This window comes from Hemicordylus capensis, chromosome 4, assembly GCF_027244095.1.
Source record: "Hemicordylus capensis ecotype Gifberg chromosome 4, rHemCap1.1.pri, whole genome shotgun sequence".
Lineage (NCBI taxonomy): Eukaryota > Metazoa > Chordata > Lepidosauria > Squamata > Cordylidae > Hemicordylus > Hemicordylus capensis.
In genome coordinates this window covers 270,668,253-270,692,000 of record NC_069660.1, presented here as the reverse complement: position 1 = coordinate 270,692,000, position 23,748 = coordinate 270,668,253, and the positions used below count along the sequence as shown (strand labels likewise).

The window sequence follows — 23,748 nt, the reverse complement described above, 5'->3', positions numbered from 1 at the left end:
CAGTGGTCACCAGTGGAGCCTTCTTTCCTTCCCAACCTCTACAAATTTTAAAAAATACCAACTTGGAAGTAAATCCCTCTGATTTAAACAGAGTTCGTTAGATAACCTACAAAGGCTAGGATTTGGTTCAGGATATCTGCAAATTGGAAGTTCAAGGGGTCTCGCTGACTTTCCTACCTACCATTCAGAGCCACCTTATGGTCTAAATGCCCCAATTCCTGCCTTTCACATGCCACCTTTGTAGTGGGTGGGTGTTGGCAAACTTCCATTGCAGAAAAAGCAGCCTCTCAGCAGTAAACTCCAGGCATTATATCCCAAATTTTGAAGCTGGGAAAAAGGTGAAGGTCAGGAAATAAGGCAAAGACCAAGTGGAGCTGGGTAGTAGCTTTCACTGGCAAAGAACCTAGAGTGATGGAAGACATAAACTGGTAGCCGACACTGAGGAAACCTAAGGAGCTTCATTCAGGATAAATGGAGCATTGCTTGCCCTGCACGCACCTCTGCAGTGCCATGGACTGCCCTCTAGTGTCTATGAGCCAAACACATAATAATTGAAATACACTTAATTTCTTATGACCAAATGCTAACCACAAATTGATCACAGACCAAGCATAGGAATATAGGAAGCTGCTATATACTGAGTCAGACCATAGGTCCATCTAGCTCAGTATTGTCTACACAGACTGGCAGCAGCTTCTACAAGGTTGCAGGCAGGAACCTCTCTCAGCCCTATCTTGGAAATGCCAAGGAGGGAACCTAGATGTTCTTCCTAAAGTGGCTCCATCCCCTAAGGGGAATATTTTACAGTGCTCACACTTCTAGTCTCTCTTTCATATGCAACCAGGGCAGACCCTGCTTAGTTAAGAGGACAAGTCATGCTTGCTACCACAAGACCAGCTCTCAAGTTTTAATAACATTGATCAATGCTATTGATGAGCAAATTTTAATAAACACACTACTTTTAATGAAGAAAAGGGCTTTAGGATTTTGTAATCTGAAATGTTGGGAAATTTTAGTGGACAAACATTTTTTATACACAATCCGTTTCAGAATTCTATTTGCATTTATCAGACTCTTTTGGTTCTTCCAAGTCAAATCTGAAAGGTTTGTCATAACCCATTAGATGACTAAAGTCCTGTGGATATTGAAAAAGCATTGGGTTAACAAGCATGGATTTTGTTTTAGCATAAAATGTTGTGAACATCTTGCTGATGTCTGGAATCTTCACATCGTTTTGATGGAAGACAGTTTTCTTTTCCGCCAAAATAGCATTGTATGTAATGGCTGTGTAGGTATCCGTTTCAGACTTATGGTACAATCGAATTACGTAGCCCTTTGTAATTAAATGCAGGGTGACTGGTGTTATAAAGGTAAATAATCCGATAATACTATAAAAGGCCATTTGTAACAGCAGGCTGTCCACACCCAGACCACTTTTGAAAATGATGGGCATAATGCAGAGGCTGAACATGCTGGTAGAATAAGAGAAAAACTTCACTCCTGCAAGAGAAAGAGAGATAATGGTTTAATAATTATAAACTGAAAATAGTGGCCAGTGTTGTTGTGGAACAGGGCTGTCCCACTGCAACTTAAAATTGTACAACCACACCATTTATTGTGCAACCACACAATTTATTTCCATTAGAAATAACCGGTGTCATGTTTTGCAACCGCAATTGCACAAATTTCAGTCACAGAATAATAGGGCCGTTCTACAAAGCCAAGGGCAGTATTTTAAACACACAGAGGGGCATGGGTGGTGCTGAACCATCTGCATTACCCTGGGGAGGATGTTAGCTTTTTTTTTTTTTTAATCCATGTCATCTATAAAGCTGCTTGGACCTCACTCACTTGTATGAAACTCCCAGATCAAACCACAAAAGGTGGAAATGTGCCGTTTTTGCAGGTAGTTTGCAGACCTTGCCCAGATTATAAAATTAAAAAAGGGAAACCCTGGAAAAATTCATTAAGTTCTCTGAAAAGGAGGAAAAACCCTCCCATAGGAAAGCATGGGTCAGGGTTGGAACAAACTTTGGCAGTTTTCTCAGGTACTTTTAGACATAGAAAATCCAGACTTTGTGGTATGGGAGGCATGCTTGCAAACATCAAGCAGTTTAATAGTATTTAAAATATATATTATCCCATGTGTATCTACCCTTGCACTGAGGTCTTCTTTGCAGGCTCTTCTCCAGGCACCGCTGCTGTCAGAGAGGCAGGTGGGAACAGGGAAAGGGCCTTCTAGGCTTGGTGCTTCAACTGTTAAATTATCTGGTGCCTACATTACTGACTTTTTTGGTGTCAAGCAAATGCATCCCGCCTCCCGTGCCTTTTAGATATTACTTTATACCAGGCCTGCTCAACTTAGGCCTCCCCAGCTGTTTTTGGACTAAACTCCCATAATCCCCAGTCAGAGTGGCCAATAGCCAGGGATTATGGGAGTTGTAGGCCAACATCTGTAGGAGGGCTGAAGCTGAGCAGCCCAGCTTTATACTCTTGTTTCAGTGCCATTTTAAACCCTGCTGTGCTTTTCAACCTGTAAGTGTCTTTGTAACCATTTTAGCTGTTTTATTATTGCAAACCACAATAAATAAAACAGACGCTTAGAAATATCCCACAATTTAAAAACAACAACAGAACACAAAACGCTGACATCCACCAAACAATTTAAGCAGCCGTCTTTTACTAATGATCAAACTAGGAGTCACTTTATTCACATCACTGGCCTGATGTGCTTTCTTCTTCTTACACAAAAGTGGGGGAGCTGGATCAGGACCACAGTAGGGGGAAGAGGCTTTACATGTACCCCTTGCTGCTACAGTCCCAATCAGGGCTCTCCTTGCACAGGCTGTGTACCCTGGGGGAAAGATGTTCCTGAAGCATTTTCTCCAAACCAAATAGCATGCAGCATTAGTGGTGACAGAATCCAGATCAGTCATGGCAGACACCAAGTCCCCATCCCCTTGCCATGGTCCTGAGCAGACTGCCCTCTCCACATATCTATTTATATAATAAAAAAGCAAGCATGCAAGAGGCAATGTCATTGTAGCATTTTAGGGTTGGAAGGAAGGGGAATACCCTCACAGCTTCTCTCTTAGTCAGTGGGGTCATTCACACAATCAAAAACTGTGTTCTACCTGGGTCTGGGAGCTGTCTGTGCTCCCAGTTTTTGGTTGTGTGGAAGCAAGGTAAGAGGAAAAACCTGGGTGGAAGTGATGGTGTGGAAGCAAAGTAGGAGGAAAAGCAACCCAGGTTTTCCTCATGCCTTGCTTCCACACCATCACTTCTACCCAGGTTTTTCCTCTTACCTTGCTTCCACACAACCAAAAACTCTCCCAAACCCAGGTAGAACACAGTTTTTGATTGTGTGAATGACCTCTTTATATGTCAAAAGTCAGGAGAAGCACTACGTGCAGCTGAGATACTCTCCCAACTTCCCTTCCAGTTCAGGAGTCCCAACTGCCTGGGGCTGGGGGTAGCTATCATGATTCCCAAGCAGATACCAGGATTAAACCACTCAAAAAAAAGAGAGAGAGAGAAGAAAAACCTGTCTTCCACATAGAGTTTCTGTTTCCAGTGTGTGGGGGAGTGTCAAAGATGCATTAATACAAGCATTCAAAGAGCAAAGCATAATGAGAAGCTTAATCCTAACATACCTACCTAGAACAGTTCTTGCCAAATTCCCCCGGTAAACTAGTCTTCCATATTCAGAATTTTCATGGAGGGATGACGTGCTGAAATAGCAAACAGACTCCACACGGGGAAACAGGATCTACAGGATGTGAACAGAACACGGGCACATAGATGTCAACATCTCTTCCAACAATTTTTAGTTTTAAAAAACCCTCCTCAGCTCAACCGAATCCCAGGATAAAGCTATGTCCATGACCAAGAATACATTTTGTAAGTGATCTTGTGGGCTGTTTTAACATATCATTAAGATTGTTAATCCCTAAAATATTAGAGCATGCTACAGAACACGGAGTCCATAGCTCAGTGGCAGAGCACACATTTTGCATGCAGAAGGTCCCAGGGCTCAGACCCTGATAGATCCAGGGACCCCTGCAGCCACTGCCAGTCAGTGTAGACAGTACCAAGCTAAATGGACCAATCATCTGACTCAGTGTAAAGCAGACTCATCTGTTCATAACAGACCATTGTTTGGCCATCATTTTGAGTGGAGAAACCTATAAAGACATTAGTTGTCTTTGCATCCCACTTGCCAATTCTAGCTCTTGACCGAGAAGTCATTGCATCACAAAGGGCTGGTTCAAATGATACCACCCCAGAAGCACATGTGAACAGCAAGGGGGCACACCAAGACATGCCAACACCGTCCCAGCAGCGCACATCCCTTAACTGCATGTGGGTGCTGTTCATCCATATGTCCCCTAAACACGCACTCCAAATACTTGCTTACTCCATAAGCAAGTTATTTCCCCACTGTTTGTTTATTTATTATTAATTAAGTTTATTTGTATACCACCCCAAACTTACACCTCTGGGAAGTTTACAATTCAGGACTTACGAGATTTAGCCCAGGAATCTTGAACTAACAAGAAACTACAGGATGTCTCTGAACATATGTGGAGTGCCTTCCTTCTTTCTTTCTTTCGGTTTATATACAGCCCTTCCTAAAGTGGCTCAGGGCGGTTCACATTAAAATCAAGCACACAGCATAAATCAATTTAAAAAACCCATTTAAACCAGATTCACTGAAATTAAAAACTAGATATCATTAAAAGCTGGGCTAAAAGGGGGGGGGGGTCTTTAAGGCTCTCCTGAAGGCCTCCAAGGAAGATAAGCCTTACCAACATGTAACCACAACCAGCCCCTCTTTTCCTCTTAAGACATGTGGATGTGGGAGGGTGCTTTCCTCTGAAGTAAAAAAAATTTCAAGAGTTCACACAGATTCTTCAGTGGTGGGTCAGAACCTCTGACCTACCACTGCAGAATCTTTGTAAACTCTGGAATTTTTTTTATTTTTATTTTGCACTTTCTTTTCAAATAGCTCTAGCTTAGCAGGCTTAATTGGCAATGAGCTTTGGGTCCATTTTTCCACATAGATGCAAGAAAAAATGTAAGACCTAAACCTAAATGTTAAGTAATCATGAGGGCCACCCCATTTCCTCGGAAACAGCTTCACATTGGGAGGTCACAAAGGGGTCACTGTAGTACATGCAGCTAAACAGTGGTGTAGTGCTGCAAGGAAACAGTCCCGGTATTGTTTTCCCTCCAGGGTTTCATCAGGGACACAAAGCCCTTGCCTTTCTACTTGGAAGTAATGTGCTGCTCTTGTTATTACCACTCTTCCTCTCGTAGGAACATTACACTGAGTCAGACCCTGGCTCAGTATTGCCTACACTGACTGGCAGCGGCATTCCATGGTTTCAGGCAGGAGTCTTTCCCAACCCTTCCTGCAGATGCTGCCGGAGATTGAACCTGAGGCTGTCAGCATGGAAGTCCTATGGTGGACTAGTGTCAGGACATCCTAAAACAAATGACAGTGAATGCCCACTGAAATGCACTGGTTCCTTCCAAATGGTCAGGGGATGCATGGCGTTTCCAAATGGCCAATGGCCATTTGGAAATTCCATGCATTCCTATGGCCAGGTTGTGTAGTGGTTAGAGTTCTGGACTAGGACCGGGGAGACCCGAGTTCAAATCCCCATTCAGCCATGAAACTAGCTGGGTGACTCTGGGCCAGTCACTTCTCTCTCAGCCTAACCTACTTCACAGGGTTGTTGTGAAAGAGAAACTCAAGTACTGTATGTAGTATACCGCTCTGGGCTCCTTGGAGGAAGAGCGGGATATAAATGTAATAATAATAATAATTTGAAAAGAACCAGTGCATTTCAGTGGCCATTCCCTGTCATTCATTCTAGTACTTTTCCTAGAGTCTACATGGCCCTTGACTTGACTTCTTTTAACAGAAACCCCCAAATTATTGCAACTATCTGAGAGGTGTGGCCACTGGGATGGGCGTGGCCTTGGGGCCTGGCTGTCAGGGTAGGTGTGACTATGGGGGCTGTCATGGAGAGCCCCTGCGCTTCTGGATTTGCGACTACATCACTGCAACTAAATGTTTTTCCTACGCAGTTTACAGCGGTTTTCTGCTTGCATTTAAGGGCCCTTCTTGCACTTAGCCTCCAAGTCGGTTTGCAGTTCTCACACCGAGCCTCGGGACGTATGAACTAGGAAAGAAGGGCGCCTCTGATGCACCTACGGCTATTCACAGCCTGCCGGCCACCGCTTAAAATTACGCACTCCCTGCACTAGGACCTTCCCGTTCGTTGGCCACCCGGGACGGGAAGACTCAAGGGCTCCGTACGGCAGCAGCACCTGCTTGCTTCCCGCGATCCTAGAGAACGATCCTGCTGCTCTACACCAACCAACTCGCAGCCTGCCTCGGGAAGCCGTGGAAAGTTCACTCAGCGCTGGGGATGCCAAACGCTTCTCTATCGGCGGGAGCGCCCGGCACCTCCAGAGGCTCCATAGCCATACGCCGGGCGCCCCCCGGGATCTCACGCTTGCCAGGAGTACCATCTCCTGCCTCCAAGCCCGGCGCTCTCCTCCCACGCATGAAATGGATGGAGCTCCGGGGCCACTGGGAAGAGGAAGCTGCGCTTCTAACGCCTCGATTCTTTCCTCTTCCGGGGCGGTGGGGATTGCCGGGTGGAGGAGAGGCGTATACTGCGTCCCACCGTTGTGGGGTGGCGGATTCCGTCGTTTTATTTATTAGCCGTAGCAAAAGGCAGCGCGGCACAAAATGTTATTTGCAAAGCAGCCAATCACATATTTAGAACAAAAACACGTTAGCTCTGTGTGCCGCGCAATTTACAAGCGAGAAAAAACCCAGACGTTGCAAAAACAAGCAAAAATCCACCCTAATAAGAACGCTACGACATATTATGACGTTATAGGGCAGGATCCAGACCAAGTGCCATCTAAATTAATGAGATTTAAGCTGACATGTCTCCTTTATTTCAATAATGCTGTCATGGCTGGATCCTGCCCACTGTTAGCAAACAAAAAACCCATTTTTACAAGGTAGACTATTTGCATTTATTCAGTCTACTTGGGAGATATTTCCCCCCCCCCCACAGTAATTAGGGCCGTAGATAGTTTTAAAAAGTGTTGGATCCCAAGCTTGTCTGAAAGCCTTCACTTTTATGCCATTGATGCTTGAGAAATGCTCTCTGGACATGTTCAAATATTTCTTCATGTTCCCAACCTGAATTCGGGCATTAAAAACACAATTCTGGCTCAAACTGAGCATTAGTCTTTCCTCATAGAAAAGTAAGTACATGGCTTGGAATGTGACAGCTACAAGGCTGAAGTATTAGTTCCTTCTCCACAGATAGCAAATCAACATAAGGCACACTGGGACTCTTGGTTGGACTCACCGTAAACAAGATTTGTGGTGCTGTAAAGCTTATTTTAGTGTACAGTGATATTCAGTTTAATTGTTGGTCAATCAAGTTGTTCTTGTGAGTAAGTAGCATGCTTGAGACCTGGTACCAATTCTCTGTCTGCAGCATGGTTGTATGAACTTGAGCAGCCCGTTAATGCAAGTGAGAAAGAACATACTGTTGAAATTTCAGTTCCTCGTCTACTAAAAATTGCAAATAGGGGAATTTTTCAGAACAGTATAGTTTCTATGACAAATTAGAGGTTTAAGGAACCAAAACAGATTCAATACATGTTTCTTTTATATTCCACAAGTTTATCATTTTAGTTTTGAGGTGTCAGAGCAGAGTTTCTGACCTTTTTTACTGCAGAGGATTAGAATTAGAAATTAGAATTTTGCCTGCTCAGAAAAATATATTGTGCTGAAGTACCAGATAACCCTGCCAGTTCTCTTCTGGGAGGAATACTATAGGATGAATGTGTATTGTTAGATATCGTACTTTAAGAGTCACAAAAGCACCTGAAATTACTACTGATCCGTAGTCAGAGAGCCTCGGGGACCATAATGTGCTCCGGAAGTACCTCATTTCAAAATCCGATAGGCTCTCAGCATTCCATAAAAGCTGTTAAATTACTTGGCGCAGTTATCTCAGCCATTAGCCCACTTATATCCATCACAATAGCAAGGTGGTGCAATAAATAGTGGACAATATATTTGACTGGAAGTGAGTAGACTTGGGTTCAAATCCCTGCTCATTTTTGAAGATATCACACATAATTGTGAGAATTATTATGAATTATTAGGCTAGATCCCTAATCTCCTTAACAGGACAGTATATAAACATGATAAAAGTAAATTTCCTAGAAACCCCTAACAAATAAAACAGACACACACTTTGGACAGAATTGTTAAAAATGTATTTAGGTGCTAATAGCATTGACATATTCATTTGAATCAGAACTCACATTTTAACACCAACATTTACAGTCGAATCTAAATATGTTTAACTTGGAATTAAGCCACAGGCTGGATAGGACTTGCTTCCTGATAGGTATGTTTAAAATTGTGGCCTTAGCCTCTCTACCTGTGCTACATGTAGTATTGAGATTAAAGATCATAGTCCTTAATTATGCATAAGTACAAATCTGTACAATACTGGGGAAATAAAAATTCAAAGCAGATGATGCTAGAATAAAATATTTACAAGCATACTGCACAAAAGAATATTTCTAATCTGCATAGAACATGTTCCAATTCCATAATAATGCAGAGCTATAATGATGTGCCAGTTAATTCTAGAACAAGAAAACCAGCTATAGAGAAAAGTGTCTTACACATTTCAAGTTGGTGCTCTCTCAGGGACAGAACAAAACCTCAAAGAAAGATCTCCTCTAAAACTGTGTAAATTCATCAGAAGCTTTATAATAAGCCTATATGGTTTTCCCATTTCAGTAAAGAGTGCTCTTACAGTCCAAAAAGAAAGTATTATTTTAACTGGATTGGGAGTTGGATAGGCTTGCTTCAAGGGCTTTGCTTTTCTGTTACACAGTTTTGAATGAGTATTTCCAGATTTTACTCTGTCTTGAAGAGCTCAAGCTTGAAATGCACTGAGCACTTTACTCCCCAGTAGTTAATGGTCCCCATAGCTTTTGTCCGTCCCGTCCCCCCGCCCCATGGTGATTTCCTGATGCTGCAGGGACAGCCATTGTTTTCCTCTTGCCTTTAATTTGAACATTGTAAAGTTCAACAGAGTTTACAATTCTATATTTTTTAAAAAATCTAAATTTTAATCTTCAGGTCATCACTTGAGTCTTAGCCTGTTGTTCAGTTCTCTCCACAATGTTCTTCAAATATTCTGCATCTTTGAAAAAATACATATACAGTTTTCTTTCCATTTGTTGTAATTTATTATTTTCCAAAACCCTCTTCTTAGCCTTCATATCAGCAAGGAAATCCATAATGAGCTGATTTAATTTATTCAACTGAAATTCCAGCTGATGGAATTGCTCAGTCAAGTCCTAAATGTGGCAAACACAAAATTGAGTTTAGTAAACTGTAAATACAACCAAATTAGAAAAGGAAAAAAAACCCAATCCAAACTCAAATAGTCCTAACTCCTCATGACTCCAACCTCATCAGCTACTTGGCATATATTTTCTTCTTTAAAAATTAAACCTTTTAGGAAACCTTTTATTCTCAAGGCTTCACAAATGTTGGTGTTGGTTATCACCAACTCTTCCACTCTGCCAAGTCCTCTGTCATACGCAGAGGACTTGTGGGGAGGGGAAAGTAGTTGTCTAATTTCATACTACAATTTGGGAAGCAGTGTTTGAGACTTGAACTACTTTTGTCTGCTTCAGAACAGCTTCTGACCAGCCATGTCAATCTCCTCTGTCACCCTGTCAAGAACAGGGCCAAGATTGTGTTAAGGTAGTGGGTAGGTGGGACAGTGAAGAATTGGAACACCAGCACTGGTTGCAGCTGGGAGGGGCTCTGTCCTGCACCAAAAGTACCTCCACTTGCTGTGGGTTGGGGCATAAGAGCAGAGGCAGTTCACTTCCAGTGGAAGGAAGAGGTCTAAAAAGAGAGTCAGAGACTAGGGTCATCCCTTCCAGGAATAAGCAGCTGTATCTGGCTTCAAGAAAGAGTGCACACTGGAATTCATTACAATGAGCCTTGGCTGATGATGCTGAAAAGCGTTATGCAGGAAGGACAGACAGACAGATAGATCTTGGCCAGGGTTTGCCAAAGAACTAAGAACATTCAACCCAACTACCTGATTCATGGAGACTTATTACAGAACTTTGACAGCATGTTGGTAAGAGCAACAAAATTGAATAGATAAATGGACAAGAGGAATAATTTTCTAGGTGTTCAATAATAATAAAATAAGACATTGTAAAAGTATTACTGAGTATTACTTTTACAACTACAGTTACTACTTGTTCTAATCTGGCTACTCACCTGGTTACTAAGACAGACACTTTCTCCTTTGCAGTACATAGAATTTTGAAGAGTAACTAAATCAGAATCCATTTTTGACATAAGAAGAATTTGTTCTTGGCTTGATGCTGCTAATTGATCAAGGACTGACACAGTGTCTAGATGTAATTTTTCTGCCATCTGCTCAAGGCCATCTTGTGTTCTGAGCAACTGTTTTGAATTCTTTCCTTCCATTAGTTCATATAACCTTTAAAATACGAGTTGGTTTAGAAATGGAACACTGATGTACGAAAAAGCTGGCAAAGGTATCCTAGAAGTACAGTTAAGTAGGCTCACCCTTAATGACTTCAGAAAATGTACTCTTTAAGAATGACAGAACAATAGCTTGAGTCTCAGCTGAAGCTGCAGGCATTGTGCAACAGAACCATATCTACCATTATTGTCTTAGCAAATCATCATGTTTTATATAATATAAAAGTGAATGGCTGCATCAGAACACAGACCTCTGGGTAGTGTTGGTTCCTCCCCTTTCACTCACTCTCCCATAGAGAGCCCAAAAGGTTAAAGCAGTGTCCAACAGATTCTCTCCCATTGAGGCTGGCTACTAGTGTTCATGCAAAGGCACTAGATGCACTTCCAATGTTGGAAAGTTATTTATAGAGTTGGACCATAACTCTGGTTTAAAATCTTGGATGAAAACTTGTTGTACATGTACAAGTATACATTCATACTTTTTAACTGGTTATACAAGTTAAAGGTTTACTTGTAAATGTAAATAGACGGGCCTTCTCCACTGCTGCCCCAAGGCTTTGGAAAACACTTCCTGCTGAAATAAGAGCCTCCCCATCGATTACAGCATTTAAAAAGGCTGTCAAGACACATTTGTTCACCCAGGCTTTTAATTAGATATTGTTTTAATTGTGTTTTTAATAATTTTAATGTTTTAAATTTTAATTGTTGTAATGTTTTAATCTTTTTATCTGTTGTTTTTATTGTTTCGTTGTAAACCACTTGGAGACTTGCATTTTGGGAGGTATACAAATGTGTCAAATAAATAAATAAATAGCACACTTAATCCAAAGAAAAGCTCATGCACACATTGTTATTAAGGAGGGATGTCAATTAAATTATACAGCCCAATCCCTAGAACTATAATAATAGCTCAGAGCCAACAGCCCATTCTTATGCAGATTTAGGAAAGCCTGCATCCATTCATTTTAATGGAATTATGCACACCTAATTCTGCATGTCTCAGGTAGCAGGTCTTTCAAACTTGGCAATAAGACTAGATCACTTTAAAGTATTCTGCTCTGACAAATTAGGCTGAATACCGTTTATGTTGGTGTGTCAGAAGCCTAGTAAGAAATATCTGTATTTTTAAAAATTCAAAATCTCTAGCACAAATCCACACACATGCATCCTGGTACTGGCAAGTTCAGAGTGGTTATGCAGAAGAGAAGTCCCACTAGTTTCAACTGAACTTACTACCACATAATGGATTTAGGATTAGGTTGTCTGATTTCACAATAGATGTTATAGTTCAGAGCAACAGCCAGCTGCTTACCTGTGTGTAGCATCATCCCTTGAATCAATAGCGCTTCTTGGTATTTTATAATCAGATATGGACGGCTCAGACATTGCTTCTAGAGTCTGCACCAAAGAGTTACTGCTCCGTTTCAGATCTTGTGCCATATTTTCCAGTAGACGACTGTTATCCCTAAGCTTTCTCAACTCGATTTCATAAGCCAGTTGAAGAAGTTCAAATGATGCTTTCTGTTTGATCAACTGGTTACAAATCTGATCTTGTCTTGATATGTAGTAGTCTTGCCGAGCAATCTGTAGATCAAAATCACCTCGAACTACTGGCATATTCAATAGCTCTGCATCCTGTTTTACCAGCATAGGTAGGGTTTCATTGTTTATATGTGTCAATTGTTTTTTCATTTTTGAAATTTCATTGTTCAAGCTAGAAATCCTAGCTTCAAGTTCTTCTGTCCCAGAAGTCTGTAAAAAATAACCACCAGATTCTGTAAACCTTACATTCTATTCAGTACATCTATATACCACTAACGTTTCAAATTCCATACTGGATCAATTTTTAAAAAACAAGGGCAAAGTACAAATTTTAATAAATAAAAGCTTTAAGCACTACTTTACGAATTATTTCTTATAAAAAGATAATTAGATTTCCAGAATCAAATAGTTCCCCAAAAATAATTTTAATAAAGACCAACACTGATGCATATTCAAATGGCCACAGGTGAGTAATAACCATAGCTAAAAGAAAATCCCAAATGATAAAAATTGATTTAAAAAATGATTTAAATATCTCAAGTCTTTCAAAACACTATTTAAATCTGAACACAAGCATGTTAAACTTACACTTGCCAATAATAATACTCTCACACACATATATACACCCTCAGAGGTTATTTACACTTTTCTGTGTAAATAAAGAATCATAGGGGAGAGCCAGGGTGAAGTAAGGCATTATAAATACAGCACAATAGGTCATATGCTATTATTATTATGGCCTGGTACTACATGCAAGAACTGGCAACTCATCATAGAAACTTTAATCAAGTTTTGACCCCAAGATGTGCCATCTGTGTGAACTGTGCTTATCTAGATGATCTTGTAAATTTTTTAATGCTCTTTTAGTAGCCAGGTTCTGCAGCTTGCTCAGTTTTCAAATTATAAATACTTTATATAAATCAAGGATAAGTAACTACTGCACTTCTGGAAAGTTCTGGGCCCTTTGTCTCTAGATAGATATGGCCTACAATGAGCAAAATGTTTTGGATTGTTAGCTGCTTTGTGTTTCTACTGTAGAGATGGGACTGGGGGAAATTATGCAAAACGGAAGGAACAGAATTGAAACAAAAAGCAGCAACACTGGGAAGAAATGTGCCCTCACAAATGCTCAGCTTAGCTGTAAACATATAGGGTTCAACAGTTAGAATAACCAATAGTTATTCTTTAGGAAGTATGAGAATGGGAAACTGGAGTCAAAATCACAGTGACTGACCTGGTTTTACCTTGATTTAAATCCATCCATCCATCCATCCATCCGGGGGTGGGGGCGGAATTCAAGTCTTCTTACATGTAATTAGCTTATAACAATCAATAGATTTTGAGGGATGGGGAAATGCAAGCTATTTTATCCAGGACAATCACTTGCTTTAGAGGTTATGGGGTAAAATCAGCCTGGCCTCCCGGCCTCTTCTCCTCTCCCTATAGCTTCACTTCTTGTCACACTGATATATCTACAGTTGGAGCCACCCCTTTAAATCCAGGTCAGCTTGGCTGCACCAACCTATAGAACAGCCCATTAACTTAAGTGTAGAAAACAAAGCACATGTGAAGCTGCTGTAGTCTGAGCTATAGTTTTTTCTTCCAAAAAAGAAAGTTGCCCAAGAGCTGAAAGACCAGGACGATGCCTGGTGACAGAACTTGATGTCATTTGGAAGGTTAATACCTCCAAATATGGGGGGTACCTCCAAAAATGATACCTCCAAAATATGTGGGTTGTCAGGAACAGGGAATAAAAACAGAATTCCAAAGTTGGGGAAGTCCCTGGAAAATACGAGAACTTAACATAGAATCCCATGAATAATACTGCAAACAATGAGGAAACCGTACTATGTATGGAGACTTATCAAAGTAGTGGGTCCAGAATTGCTGAATCAATGACTCTTCACATAGGTGTCCACACATACTGAGACTGTTCTCACAAGCAGAAAAGACAGGGCTTAGCTGCCCGTGAGAACTGGTGGGAGCCAAGCAGCACCCAGTGGCAAAGATGCCTAGGAAGCTCGCCTCTTAAATGAACAAGCGCTCCCTTAACCCCGTTTACCAGATTGTCAGCCGGCACTGAAGCACTGACGGGCGCCAGCCTAACAGTGGAGAGAACCCCACAATGCACTGCACGCACGCACGCACACACAGTCCATTGTGGGATCCCTCAACCCTGCTCCATGCTTCATGGAGCAGGGCTGCTCATATGGGAGCATGGACCACACTCCCACATCAATCCTTCAATTGTCTGTGGGGAAGGGAAGCTCTTTGGAGCCTTCTCCACTCGGCAGTTGTGAAAATCGCCCCTTTGACTTCCTGATTTTTCATGCAACTCCAGGACCTGCCCTTCCACTCATCCCACGCAAGTGTTTAAGATCAATGGTATCAAACTACTAAGTGGATCAGAAGTTGCTTTTTTCTTGGTCAATATGAGAGTTTGGCATGGTAGGAACAATCAGTAAAAACTGTTTCTTAAAGTCAGAGATGAATTGAAGTTGGTTATGGATTTGTAGGATTATTATAATAATTTTTTAAAAACTTACCTTCTTCTTTACAGAACAAATATTTTCTTCTGCCCAATGGAGACCTGATCTCATGCTTAGATACCTAGCATTCTGCTGAATTAGTTGGTTCTGAGAACAAATATATGCCATCTGAAGTCTAGTCAGCTCTTGCCTTTCCTCAAAAACATCCTTGGTCTCAACACAAACGGATGCATTTCGTATATCTACAAGCTGAAACTTTTCTTCATTAGAACTTTCAACCAACTCAGATATGCCCTGGAAAAACTGCTTTTTTGTATATGAAGTCAGCGCTGCTGTGCTTCGTTCTTCCTGACACAAGTATTGATCCAAAGCAAGTTGGGCTAACATCACAGGATGAGGATCCAGCTCTTGCTGTTTGTGTGCAACAGCAAAGTAAGAAGTGAGCTTCTCGGTTCTTTCAATAAGAGACTGCAGCTCATTGTTTATCTTTGTATTAATGGCAGTGAAAATCCCCTGACTCTCTTTCAGGTTTTTAGATGTTTCCTCTCCTATCTCCTTAAGTTTCAGGGACATAAGGCTATTGGTTGAGGCCATCGCTTGAAGCTTGTTACGATCATGAATCTTTCTCTGTTTGATCTTCTGTAGCATCTGAAGTTCATCTTCTAATGTTTTCAGTTTTTCTTGTTCTTCTTCTTCACAAGTACTGGAGTTTATATCAAGAGACTTACAAGTTTTGAGAACTTCATCCAAAGCCTCCTCTTCTAGTACAGGCTTTGCAGATTTGAGAGTGTGAAAAGAATGTAGCTCTTCTGCAGATAATGAATGATACTCATTCAAACTGGTACAAAACCACTCCAAGAATGACTTATCTTCCAAAGTTTCAAACAACCAGTCAAAGTCTTCTCCATTAAGAGAAGCTGCCTTTGAATAACCTATCCTCTTGAGAGTTTCAACAAACTGAGTTCCACAATCCATGATTTCAAGTTCAGTCCACAACCTTGGATATTAATAGATGTTTGCCAATAGGCTTCAAATAGGCAAACAGAAGTACAGAGTGATCAACAGAAATGTTTAGATTTCAACTCTGGAGCTCTGCAAAGAGAAGCCAATAGAACACAAATATAAATTAGGTATAGTACAAACAGTTGCTAGACAGCCTACTTAGAGTTTGTCCATTAATAATAAACTACGCCATAAATATTTGTCACCACTGAGTAGCTAAAGTAACACAGTGCTTGCACTGAATTGCTCAATAAAATAACATGTGTCTCTAGGACTCAAATACATTTTACAGTTAAACTTCAAAAGCAGAGACAGCAGTTAATAACTGTTTATACTGAATAAAAATCAACCCTTCAAACTAGATTTAGAAAGGAAGGCATTCATGTCAGAGAATGTAATCTACTTCCAGGAATCAATCCTCTGCTGGCGTTTTTTGTTTGTTTGTTTGTTTTTTAAAGGTGCCAGAAAGTCTGTCCTTGAAGCCCAGGACACTTTGTACATGGCCAGAGACATTACATTACTACTTCACCAAGCCCTGGCACAGATTAAGTCCTGCTTCAGCCCTAACAGATCTCTTTTTAGAAGCCAATCAACCATACAATACATTACAGTTTTAATCTGCAAGTTATTTTCTATTAGTTTTCTGCATTTTATGTAATGCTTAATTGGCTCCTATTCTTGGAGTATATTGATCTCAACTCCTCTCAAATGAAATAGATTCTTGAGACAATTAAGTACATAAGAACAGCCCTGCTGGATCAGGCCCAAGGCCCATCTAGTCCAGCATCCTGTTTTACACAGTGGCCCACCAGATGCCACTGGAAGCCATAGGCAGGAGATGAGGGCATGGCCTCCCTCCTGCTGTTTCCCTGCAACTGGTATTTAGTGGTGTGCACGAACCAGTTCGAAGGCCATTCAAAAGGCCTCCAAACCGGTTTGCACAAGTGCAGGCTCGAAGGTTCGACGCCAGGGGGGTGTCTTCCTTTAAGGGCGGGGGAGGGTGCACTTACCCCTCCCGCCGTTTCCCCCCACCGGCACTGCATTTTTAGAAAACTTTTTGGGGCGGCTGCGTACCTCCCTGCTGCCCCTTCCCCCATTCCTGGCCGGAAGTGGCTGGAAGCAGTGACTGCACTTGAGCCCGCCACATGCATGTCGCAGAGCACATCACGTGTGTCCGTGCGAGGTATGTGGTCGGTGCACAGTGGGTGCATGTGCAGTCACTGCTTTCAGCCACTTCCGGCCAGGAACAGGGGAAGGGGCGGCAGGGAGGTACACTGCTGCCCCAAGTTTCCTAAAAATGGAGTGCCAGCGGGGGGAAAGCGGTGGGAGGGATAAGTGCACCCCCCCCCCGCCCTTAAAGGAAGACACGCACACCCGGCGTTGAACTGCACCGCAGCGGTTCCGTGCACACCACTACTGGTATTCAGAGGCATACGGCCTTTGAGGCTGGAGGTGGCCTCAGACTAGTAGCCATTGATAGACTTCTCCTCCATGAAGTTATCCAAACCCCTCTTAAAGCCATCCAGGTTGTTGGCTGTAACCATATCTTGTGTGCATTGTGTGAAAAAGTACTTCTGTTTGTTGGTCCTAGATTTCCTGGCAATCAATTTCATGGGATGACCCCCGGTTCTAGTGTTATGTGAGAGGGAGAAGAATTTCTCTCTATCCATTTTCTCCACACCATGCATGATTTTATAGACCTCTATCATGTCTCCCCTCAGTCATCTTGTTTCTAAACTAAATAGCCCCAGGTGTTGTAGCCTTGCCTCATAAGAAAGGTGCTCTAGGCCCCTGATCATCTTGGTTGCCCTCCTCTGCACCTTTTCCAGTTCTACAATGTCCTTCTTTAGGTACGGTGAACAGAACTGTACACAGTATTCCCAAGTTTGGCTGCACCATAGTTTTGCATAAGGACATTATAATATTAGTAGTTTTATTTTCAATCCCCTTTCTAATGATCCCTAGCATGGAATTGGCCTTTTTCACAGCTGCCACACATCGAGTCGATACTTTCAACGAGGTGGCCACTACGACCCCAAGATCCCTCTCCTGGTCAGTCACCAACAGCTCAGATCCCATCAGCGTATACCTGAAAATGGGTTTTTTGTCCCAATGTGCATCACTTTACACTTGCCAAAAAAATAAGTGAAATCTGGCAACAGAGTGCACCAGTCCCAGTACAGATCCCTGGAAGACTCCACTTCCTACTTCCCTCCATTGTGAAAACTCTCCATTTATACCTACCTAAAACACAAAATTGTTTTGTGTTCTCCATAATCTCTTGTATCTTTGTCTTTTGGCTTCACTTTGTAAAAACAGCCTCCCTGCTTCTCTTCAAACTCATTATATATATCTTCACACTATGGTAAACACTTTATGCATCTGACAAAGAAGGTTAAGGCCCATGAAATACTATGCCACAATTATTTACAACCAGCAGTGTGGTGCACTACTTAGAATACTGGATTAGAACTCAAGAGACCTGGGTTCAGACATGAAACTTCTCTCTCTCTATATATATTTCTCCTAGGTGTGCCAGGGAAAACGCGTCCCGGCAGCCCAGCTGATTGCCTGGGCTGCGGAGGCGCCTGATTGGCTGACACACCCAGGAGGAGGAGAATTGGCCGGCTATGAGCCAGGGCCGCTGGCGGGCCCAGCCTGGCGACGGGTGGTGGTTGCGGGCCCAGCCCGGCCGCGGCGAAGTGGTGGCAGGCCCAGCCGAGGACCGATGCGGTGAGGTGGCCGGCAGCCGGCGGTGGGCCCAGATACCGGGGCAGAAGGTGGCGGGGAGAGGTGGCTGGCCTGTGGCCAGCCACAAAGTCTGGCAAGCGGTGGCAGCAGGCACGACAGGCCGCGGAGGGAGCACTTGATGTCGCGGTCCCGCCGGCGGGACAGGCCACGGAGGCGGATTTCAGCCAGGCAGTGCTGGAACCAGCCGCCGAGACCATGGGAGAGAGACTGGGGTGGGAGGGAACCGGGCAGCGGGACTTTCCTGTTTGCCACCTGGGAGGAGGAGCGGCAGCAGCGGCCCGGTAAGTAGAACTTTTTAACATGCAGGGGGAGGGGGGAAGGGGAGGGGGAGAGGGAGTGGGGCAGGGGGGCGGGCAAGAGGGAGTGGGCAGGGGGCGGGCAAGAGGGAGTGGGGCAGGGGGCGGGCAAGAGGGAGTGGGGCAGGGGGCGGGCAAGAGGAGCAGGGGGAGGGGAGGGAGGGCAGGAGAGACTGGGGCAGGAGGGTGAGAGGGAGGGGAAGGTGAGAGAGAGGTGTGGGAGGGGGAGGGAGGGCAAGAGAGAGTGGGGTGGGAGGGAGGGGAAGAGAGGCAAGAGTGTGGGGCAGAAGGGAGGGAGGGAGAGTGGTGCAGGAGGGAGAAGGGAACAGCCAGCCCCAAGGAGCACACAGATGCTCTGTGCGGGTTGGCTCGTATTTATTTATTATGTATTTCTATACTGCCTCATCTAGTAGCTTGGGTGGTTTACAAACAATAAAACATGATTGAGGGTTCTTGGGTGAGTCAGTGACTTTCAGCCTAATTTACCTCACAGGGTTGTGCTGGGAAGAACCATGTCTGCCTCTATAAGTTCTTTGGAGGAAGAGCATATAAATACCTATATAGCAAGAGAACTGGTGTGTTGTAGAGGCCTGACTTAGCTTCCCCAGTACGAATCTTGCCTCTACCGTTTATTACATTTTAAAACTAGCTCTCATCCCTAGACTCCAAGGTGGTTTACAAATATTTATTATTATTATTATTATTAATAATAATAATAATAATAATAATAATAATAATTCGGTTTCTATACCATCCTTCCAAAAAATGGCTCAGGGCAGTTTACAGAGATAAATAAATAAATAAATAAATAAGAAAGATGGCTCCCTGTCCCCAAAGGACTCACAGTATAAAAAGAAACATAAGATAGACACCAGCAACAGTCACTGGAAGTACTGTGCTGGGGGTGGATAGGGCCAGTTACTCTCCCCCTGCTAAATAAAGAGAATCACCAAGTTAAAAGGTGCCACTTTGCCAAATTAGCAGGGGATATATATATATATATATATATATATATATATATATATATATATATATATACAGAGAGAGAGAGAGAGAGAGAGAGAGAGAGAGTTAAATATTAGAAAAACCTTAATAGCAATTAAGATGCTTTCTTCCTTGGTGATGATCAGTATTCTCTGTAACACGGAACCCCAGATGTTGTTGACTACAACTCCCAGCATCTCCAGCCAAAGGCCATTGCAGCTGGGAGTTGCTCCTAAGGGGGTCCGATAGAGGAACTCTCCTCTAGGACCCCTGGTCACTGCCACTGCTCTCCTTTAGTCAGAGGTGTGGGATGGTAAATTTCCCCATATTTTATTTTTCCACTGGAAAATTTGCCATTTCTAAATTTTTATCAGATGAGTAGCACTGCACATGTGCAGCAGTGCAAGTTCCAGACTATCGTTGTGTGGCCACTTGGAGAAGGAGCAACTTTCACCAATCTTCCTGCTCTCTGAAATCCACTGATGATCACCAAAATATGTCCCTGCAGGTTGCATGACCCTCAGGGACATATTTTGGTAATGCACAGTGGACTTCAGAGGGAAAAGAAGATTAGAAAAAATTGCCCCTTTCACTGCTCAAGCAACAGCAGAACACTAATTTGGAACTTGCATTGCTATGAGTGCACAATATTCCAGTATTGTTTCATAAAATTCAGTGATAAAAAGGAATGGATGCCAATGCAATATTTGGCAAGTTCATCACTTTCAAAGTTATCATTAATGTTTTTATTTATTTGTTATTTATTTACTTCATTTATAAACCACCCCATCCAGAGGCTCTAGGGCAGTGTACAGGTGATTTATACATGGCGATTATACCTAGGAAGTGTGTGAGAAGGTACCTACGGTTTACTGATTTGAGTATTCAAATTAAAAGAAATCTTTCCACATCAAGCTTTGAATTTCTTTCAGAACAACAATTAAAGCACATTAAGTATATTTATTGAGTCCCCTTCCCCATCTATTTCAAGTCAACTAGTTGGCTACTTGAAAAACTTTTGGAGATACAGTTTGGGAAATTAATATTGGGATGGGGGAGGTTTTTTTAAAAAAAAATATAAACAGGTCAAACAACATGCCAAATCAGATCATAATCTATTTAGGGCAGTAACTTTTGGGGGCTAGAGGGGAGAGGAAAAAATCCTCATGCAAAATTGTATGCAAATGAGCAAAAAAATTGCATGGGGGGTTTTCCCCAGAAAAGCCACATCTCTGCCCTCGATTCTCTCTCCCTCAACATATTGCTTGCAGCAGGCACCAAAAAGTAGTTCTTCATTCCAGAAGAGGTGAGAACAGCTGGATGTTCTAATTCACTCCAGGCATATGGCACAGTGGGGAAATGACTTGACTAGCAAGCCAGAGGTTGCCGGTTCGAATCCCTGCTGGTATGTTTCCCAGACTATGTTTCCCAGACTATGGGAAACACCTATACTGGGCAGCAGCAATACAGGAAGATGCTGAAAGGCATCATCGCCTACTGCTTGGGAGATGGCAGTGGTAAACCCCTCCTGTATTCTACCAAAGACAAGCACAGGGCTCTGTGGGCACCAGGAGTCGACACCAGCTCAACAGTACACTTTACCTTTACTTCAAAGTATAGCCGCCTTAGGTCCTCATTCTCAGTTCTCCCACTACAATATGGTGCTAATAATACTTATTTGCTTTACAGATCTGTTGAGAATTATAAAGAGAAGTATTTTGTACACTCAAAGCCCTGTACAAATGCTAAGTATATGCTAAGCTCTATATGAATGCTAAGTCTTTGTGCCACACTGAAAGCTAGTAAGTGAACTTTTGTGAACTTGAACTAACTTTGTATCAGATACATGAACATATCCATACATTAAGCAAGTAGCAAGATGCTCTGAACCCAAGGGAGCCAACCAGTGCTTTAGTGCTACAGGGATGGTCTACTTTTAGTGCTACATTTTGCCCTCCATAGTCTCAGCAGGGACACAAAGTCCTTGGATTTCTACATTAGAAATAATGTGCTGCTGCTCTTGCTATTCCAACTATTTATTACCATTCTTCCAGTCTTAGTAACATAGGAAGCTGCCCTATACCAAGTCAGACCATTTCTCCATCTAGCTCACTGTTGCCTACACTGACTGGCAGCGGCTCTCCATGGTTCAGGCAGGAGTCTTTCTCAGCCATTAGGAACAAAGGAAACTGCCATATACTAAGTCAGACCATTGGTCTATCGAGCTCAGTATTGTCTTCAGACTGGCAGTGGCTTCTCCAAGGTTGCAGGCAGGAATCTCTCTCAGCCCTATCTTGGAGAAGCAAGGGAGGGAACTTGAAACCTTCTGCTCTTCCCAGAACAGCTTCATCCCCTGAGGGGAATATCTTGCAGTGCTCACACATCAAGTCTCCCATTCAGATGCAACCAGGGCAGACTCTGCTTAGCTATGGGGACAAGTCATGCTTGCTACCACAAGACCAGCTCTCCTCTCCTAGAGATTCCTGGAGAAGCTGTCAGGGACTGACCCTGAGACCGTCAGCATGCGAGTCCTACAGTGGACTAGTGTCAGGACATCCTAAAATGAATGGCAGGGAATGTCCACTGAAATGCCCTGGTCCCTCACAAATGGCCATGGAATGCATTCCATTGAAACTCCATGCATTCCTATTGCCAATCTTAAGGAACCGGTGCATTTCAGTGGACATTCCCTGTCATTCATTCTAGTACTTTTCCTAAAGTCTACAAGAAAACCACATGGCTCTATGATACCAGGATTGGAAACCGACTGGACACCACAACTTTACCTTTACATGATCCTTGACTTCTTGTAACAGAACCCTCCCAATTATTGCATCTGGCTAAATGAGGGGTATGGCCGTTGGGATGGCGTGGCTGTCATGCCCTGAGCCATTTTGGAAGGGCGGTACATAAATCAAACAATTTTTTTAAAAAGGTAGGTGTGGCTATCAAAGCTGCATTTATGAATTTGCGACTATATCACTGAAGCCAACTCTCAAAGCATTGCAGTCTTAAGGTGCTACAAGTTCCCTTGCTGCTTTGCTTCACAGTCACCCCTCCAGAACCAGACATCTAGAAAGCAATTCGTTTTTTGTTGCTGTCTAGAAAACAGTTTACAGCATAAGTTGCTAATCACTGGTTTCCGCCGCTCCGCCCCGTCTCGCGCTTAATCACTCGTTTGGTCGCGCGAGGAGACCTGAAGCTAAGGCCCGCGCAGGGAAGGCTTTTATGTGGGGGTGGGGGAGGCGCCCTTTGCTACCTCTACGTGCACACACCCCTCCAGCCCGCCAGTCGCTGTCATGGTTACGGCTGGCTTCGCCCCTCTTCCCAATCTAGTGTGGTCACTGCGGCCCGGTGCCATTCCCGCACCGCCGAACGCAATAAGGAACAGCTGCGGGAGAAAACTCACCCGTCCCGGAGGTGTCCCTTGCCAACCACCGGCTCCTTCTCCCATTCAACGGCAGCGCGCTTCCGGCGGCTCCGCCCGCGCTGCCCCCAGCGCTCAGAACCCGGATGTCGCGAGTACGAGACTCTGGCAGTCACGTGCTCACAGGAGCTGGTGCGCAGTTGTGCGTGGTAGAGGAAGAATCTGCTTATTTGTGACTATGATTTCCTCTGGGGGTGGGGAGAAGAAGAAAAATTGAATAAAACTAGACTTTATCTAAGGGAGTGCCCTGGTCTGTGACCCGGGACGCAGGTCTCCCTGGACCGGGCCGGGGGCAGCTGCAAAAAGCAGGTTATCACAAAGAGTAGGCTCGTGGCACTTGTATGACTACAAAAAATAGAAGTAACTGTTGTATGGCTTTGTGAATCCGTATTCCGTAGGGTAGTTTTCTTTATTTATCAGTTGTATCAGATGACATAGATACTTCACGATCAATCGATCAAATGTCGTCAAGTCAGTGTCAACGCTTAGTGACCACATAGATTCTCTCCAAGATTATTTGTCTTCAACTTGGCCTTTAAGGTCTTTCAGTGGTGCATTCATTGCTGTCGTAATTGAGTCCATCCACCTTGCTGCTGGTCGTTCTCTTCTTCTCTTTCCTTCAACTTTTCCCAACATTATGGACTTCTCAAGAGA

General features: G+C 43.2%; 2 protein-coding genes across 6 annotated transcripts; both read right to left on the bottom strand.

Moving 5' to 3' along the window:
- Positions 1-933: 933 nt before the first annotated feature.
- TMEM70 (transmembrane protein 70) lies at positions 934-6,712 on the bottom strand. Its single transcript, XM_053250589.1, has 3 exons — positions 6,340-6,712; positions 3,658-3,769; positions 934-1,500 (listed from the first exon to the last, which is right to left on the bottom strand). The coding sequence occupies exons 1-3, from the start codon at positions 6,541-6,543 to the stop codon at positions 1,055-1,057; spliced, it is 762 nt and encodes a 253-aa protein (XP_053106564.1). The 5' UTR covers positions 6,544-6,712; the 3' UTR covers positions 934-1,054.
- A 1,596-nt stretch (positions 6,713-8,308) lies between these two features.
- Positions 8,309-23,246, bottom strand: HAUS3 (HAUS augmin like complex subunit 3). 5 transcript variants are annotated; one of them, XM_053250577.1, is made up of 7 exons: positions 23,077-23,246; positions 21,263-21,358; positions 17,881-18,018; positions 14,692-15,726; positions 11,916-12,355; positions 10,373-10,598; positions 8,309-9,426 (listed from the first exon to the last, which is right to left on the bottom strand). In XM_053250577.1, exons 4-7 carry the CDS (start codon positions 15,607-15,609, stop codon positions 9,202-9,204), a joined length of 1,809 nt encoding a protein of 602 aa, XP_053106552.1. In that variant the 5' UTR covers positions 15,610-15,726; positions 17,881-18,018; positions 21,263-21,358; positions 23,077-23,246; the 3' UTR covers positions 8,309-9,201. The 5 variants fall into 5 exon arrangements, with proteins under 5 accessions (XP_053106552.1, XP_053106551.1, XP_053106554.1 ...); XM_053250576.1 differs by having other exon boundaries at positions 21,270-21,358; XM_053250579.1 differs by lacking the exon at positions 17,881-18,018 and having other exon boundaries at positions 21,270-21,358.
- Between the last annotated feature and the right edge of the window lie 502 nt (positions 23,247-23,748).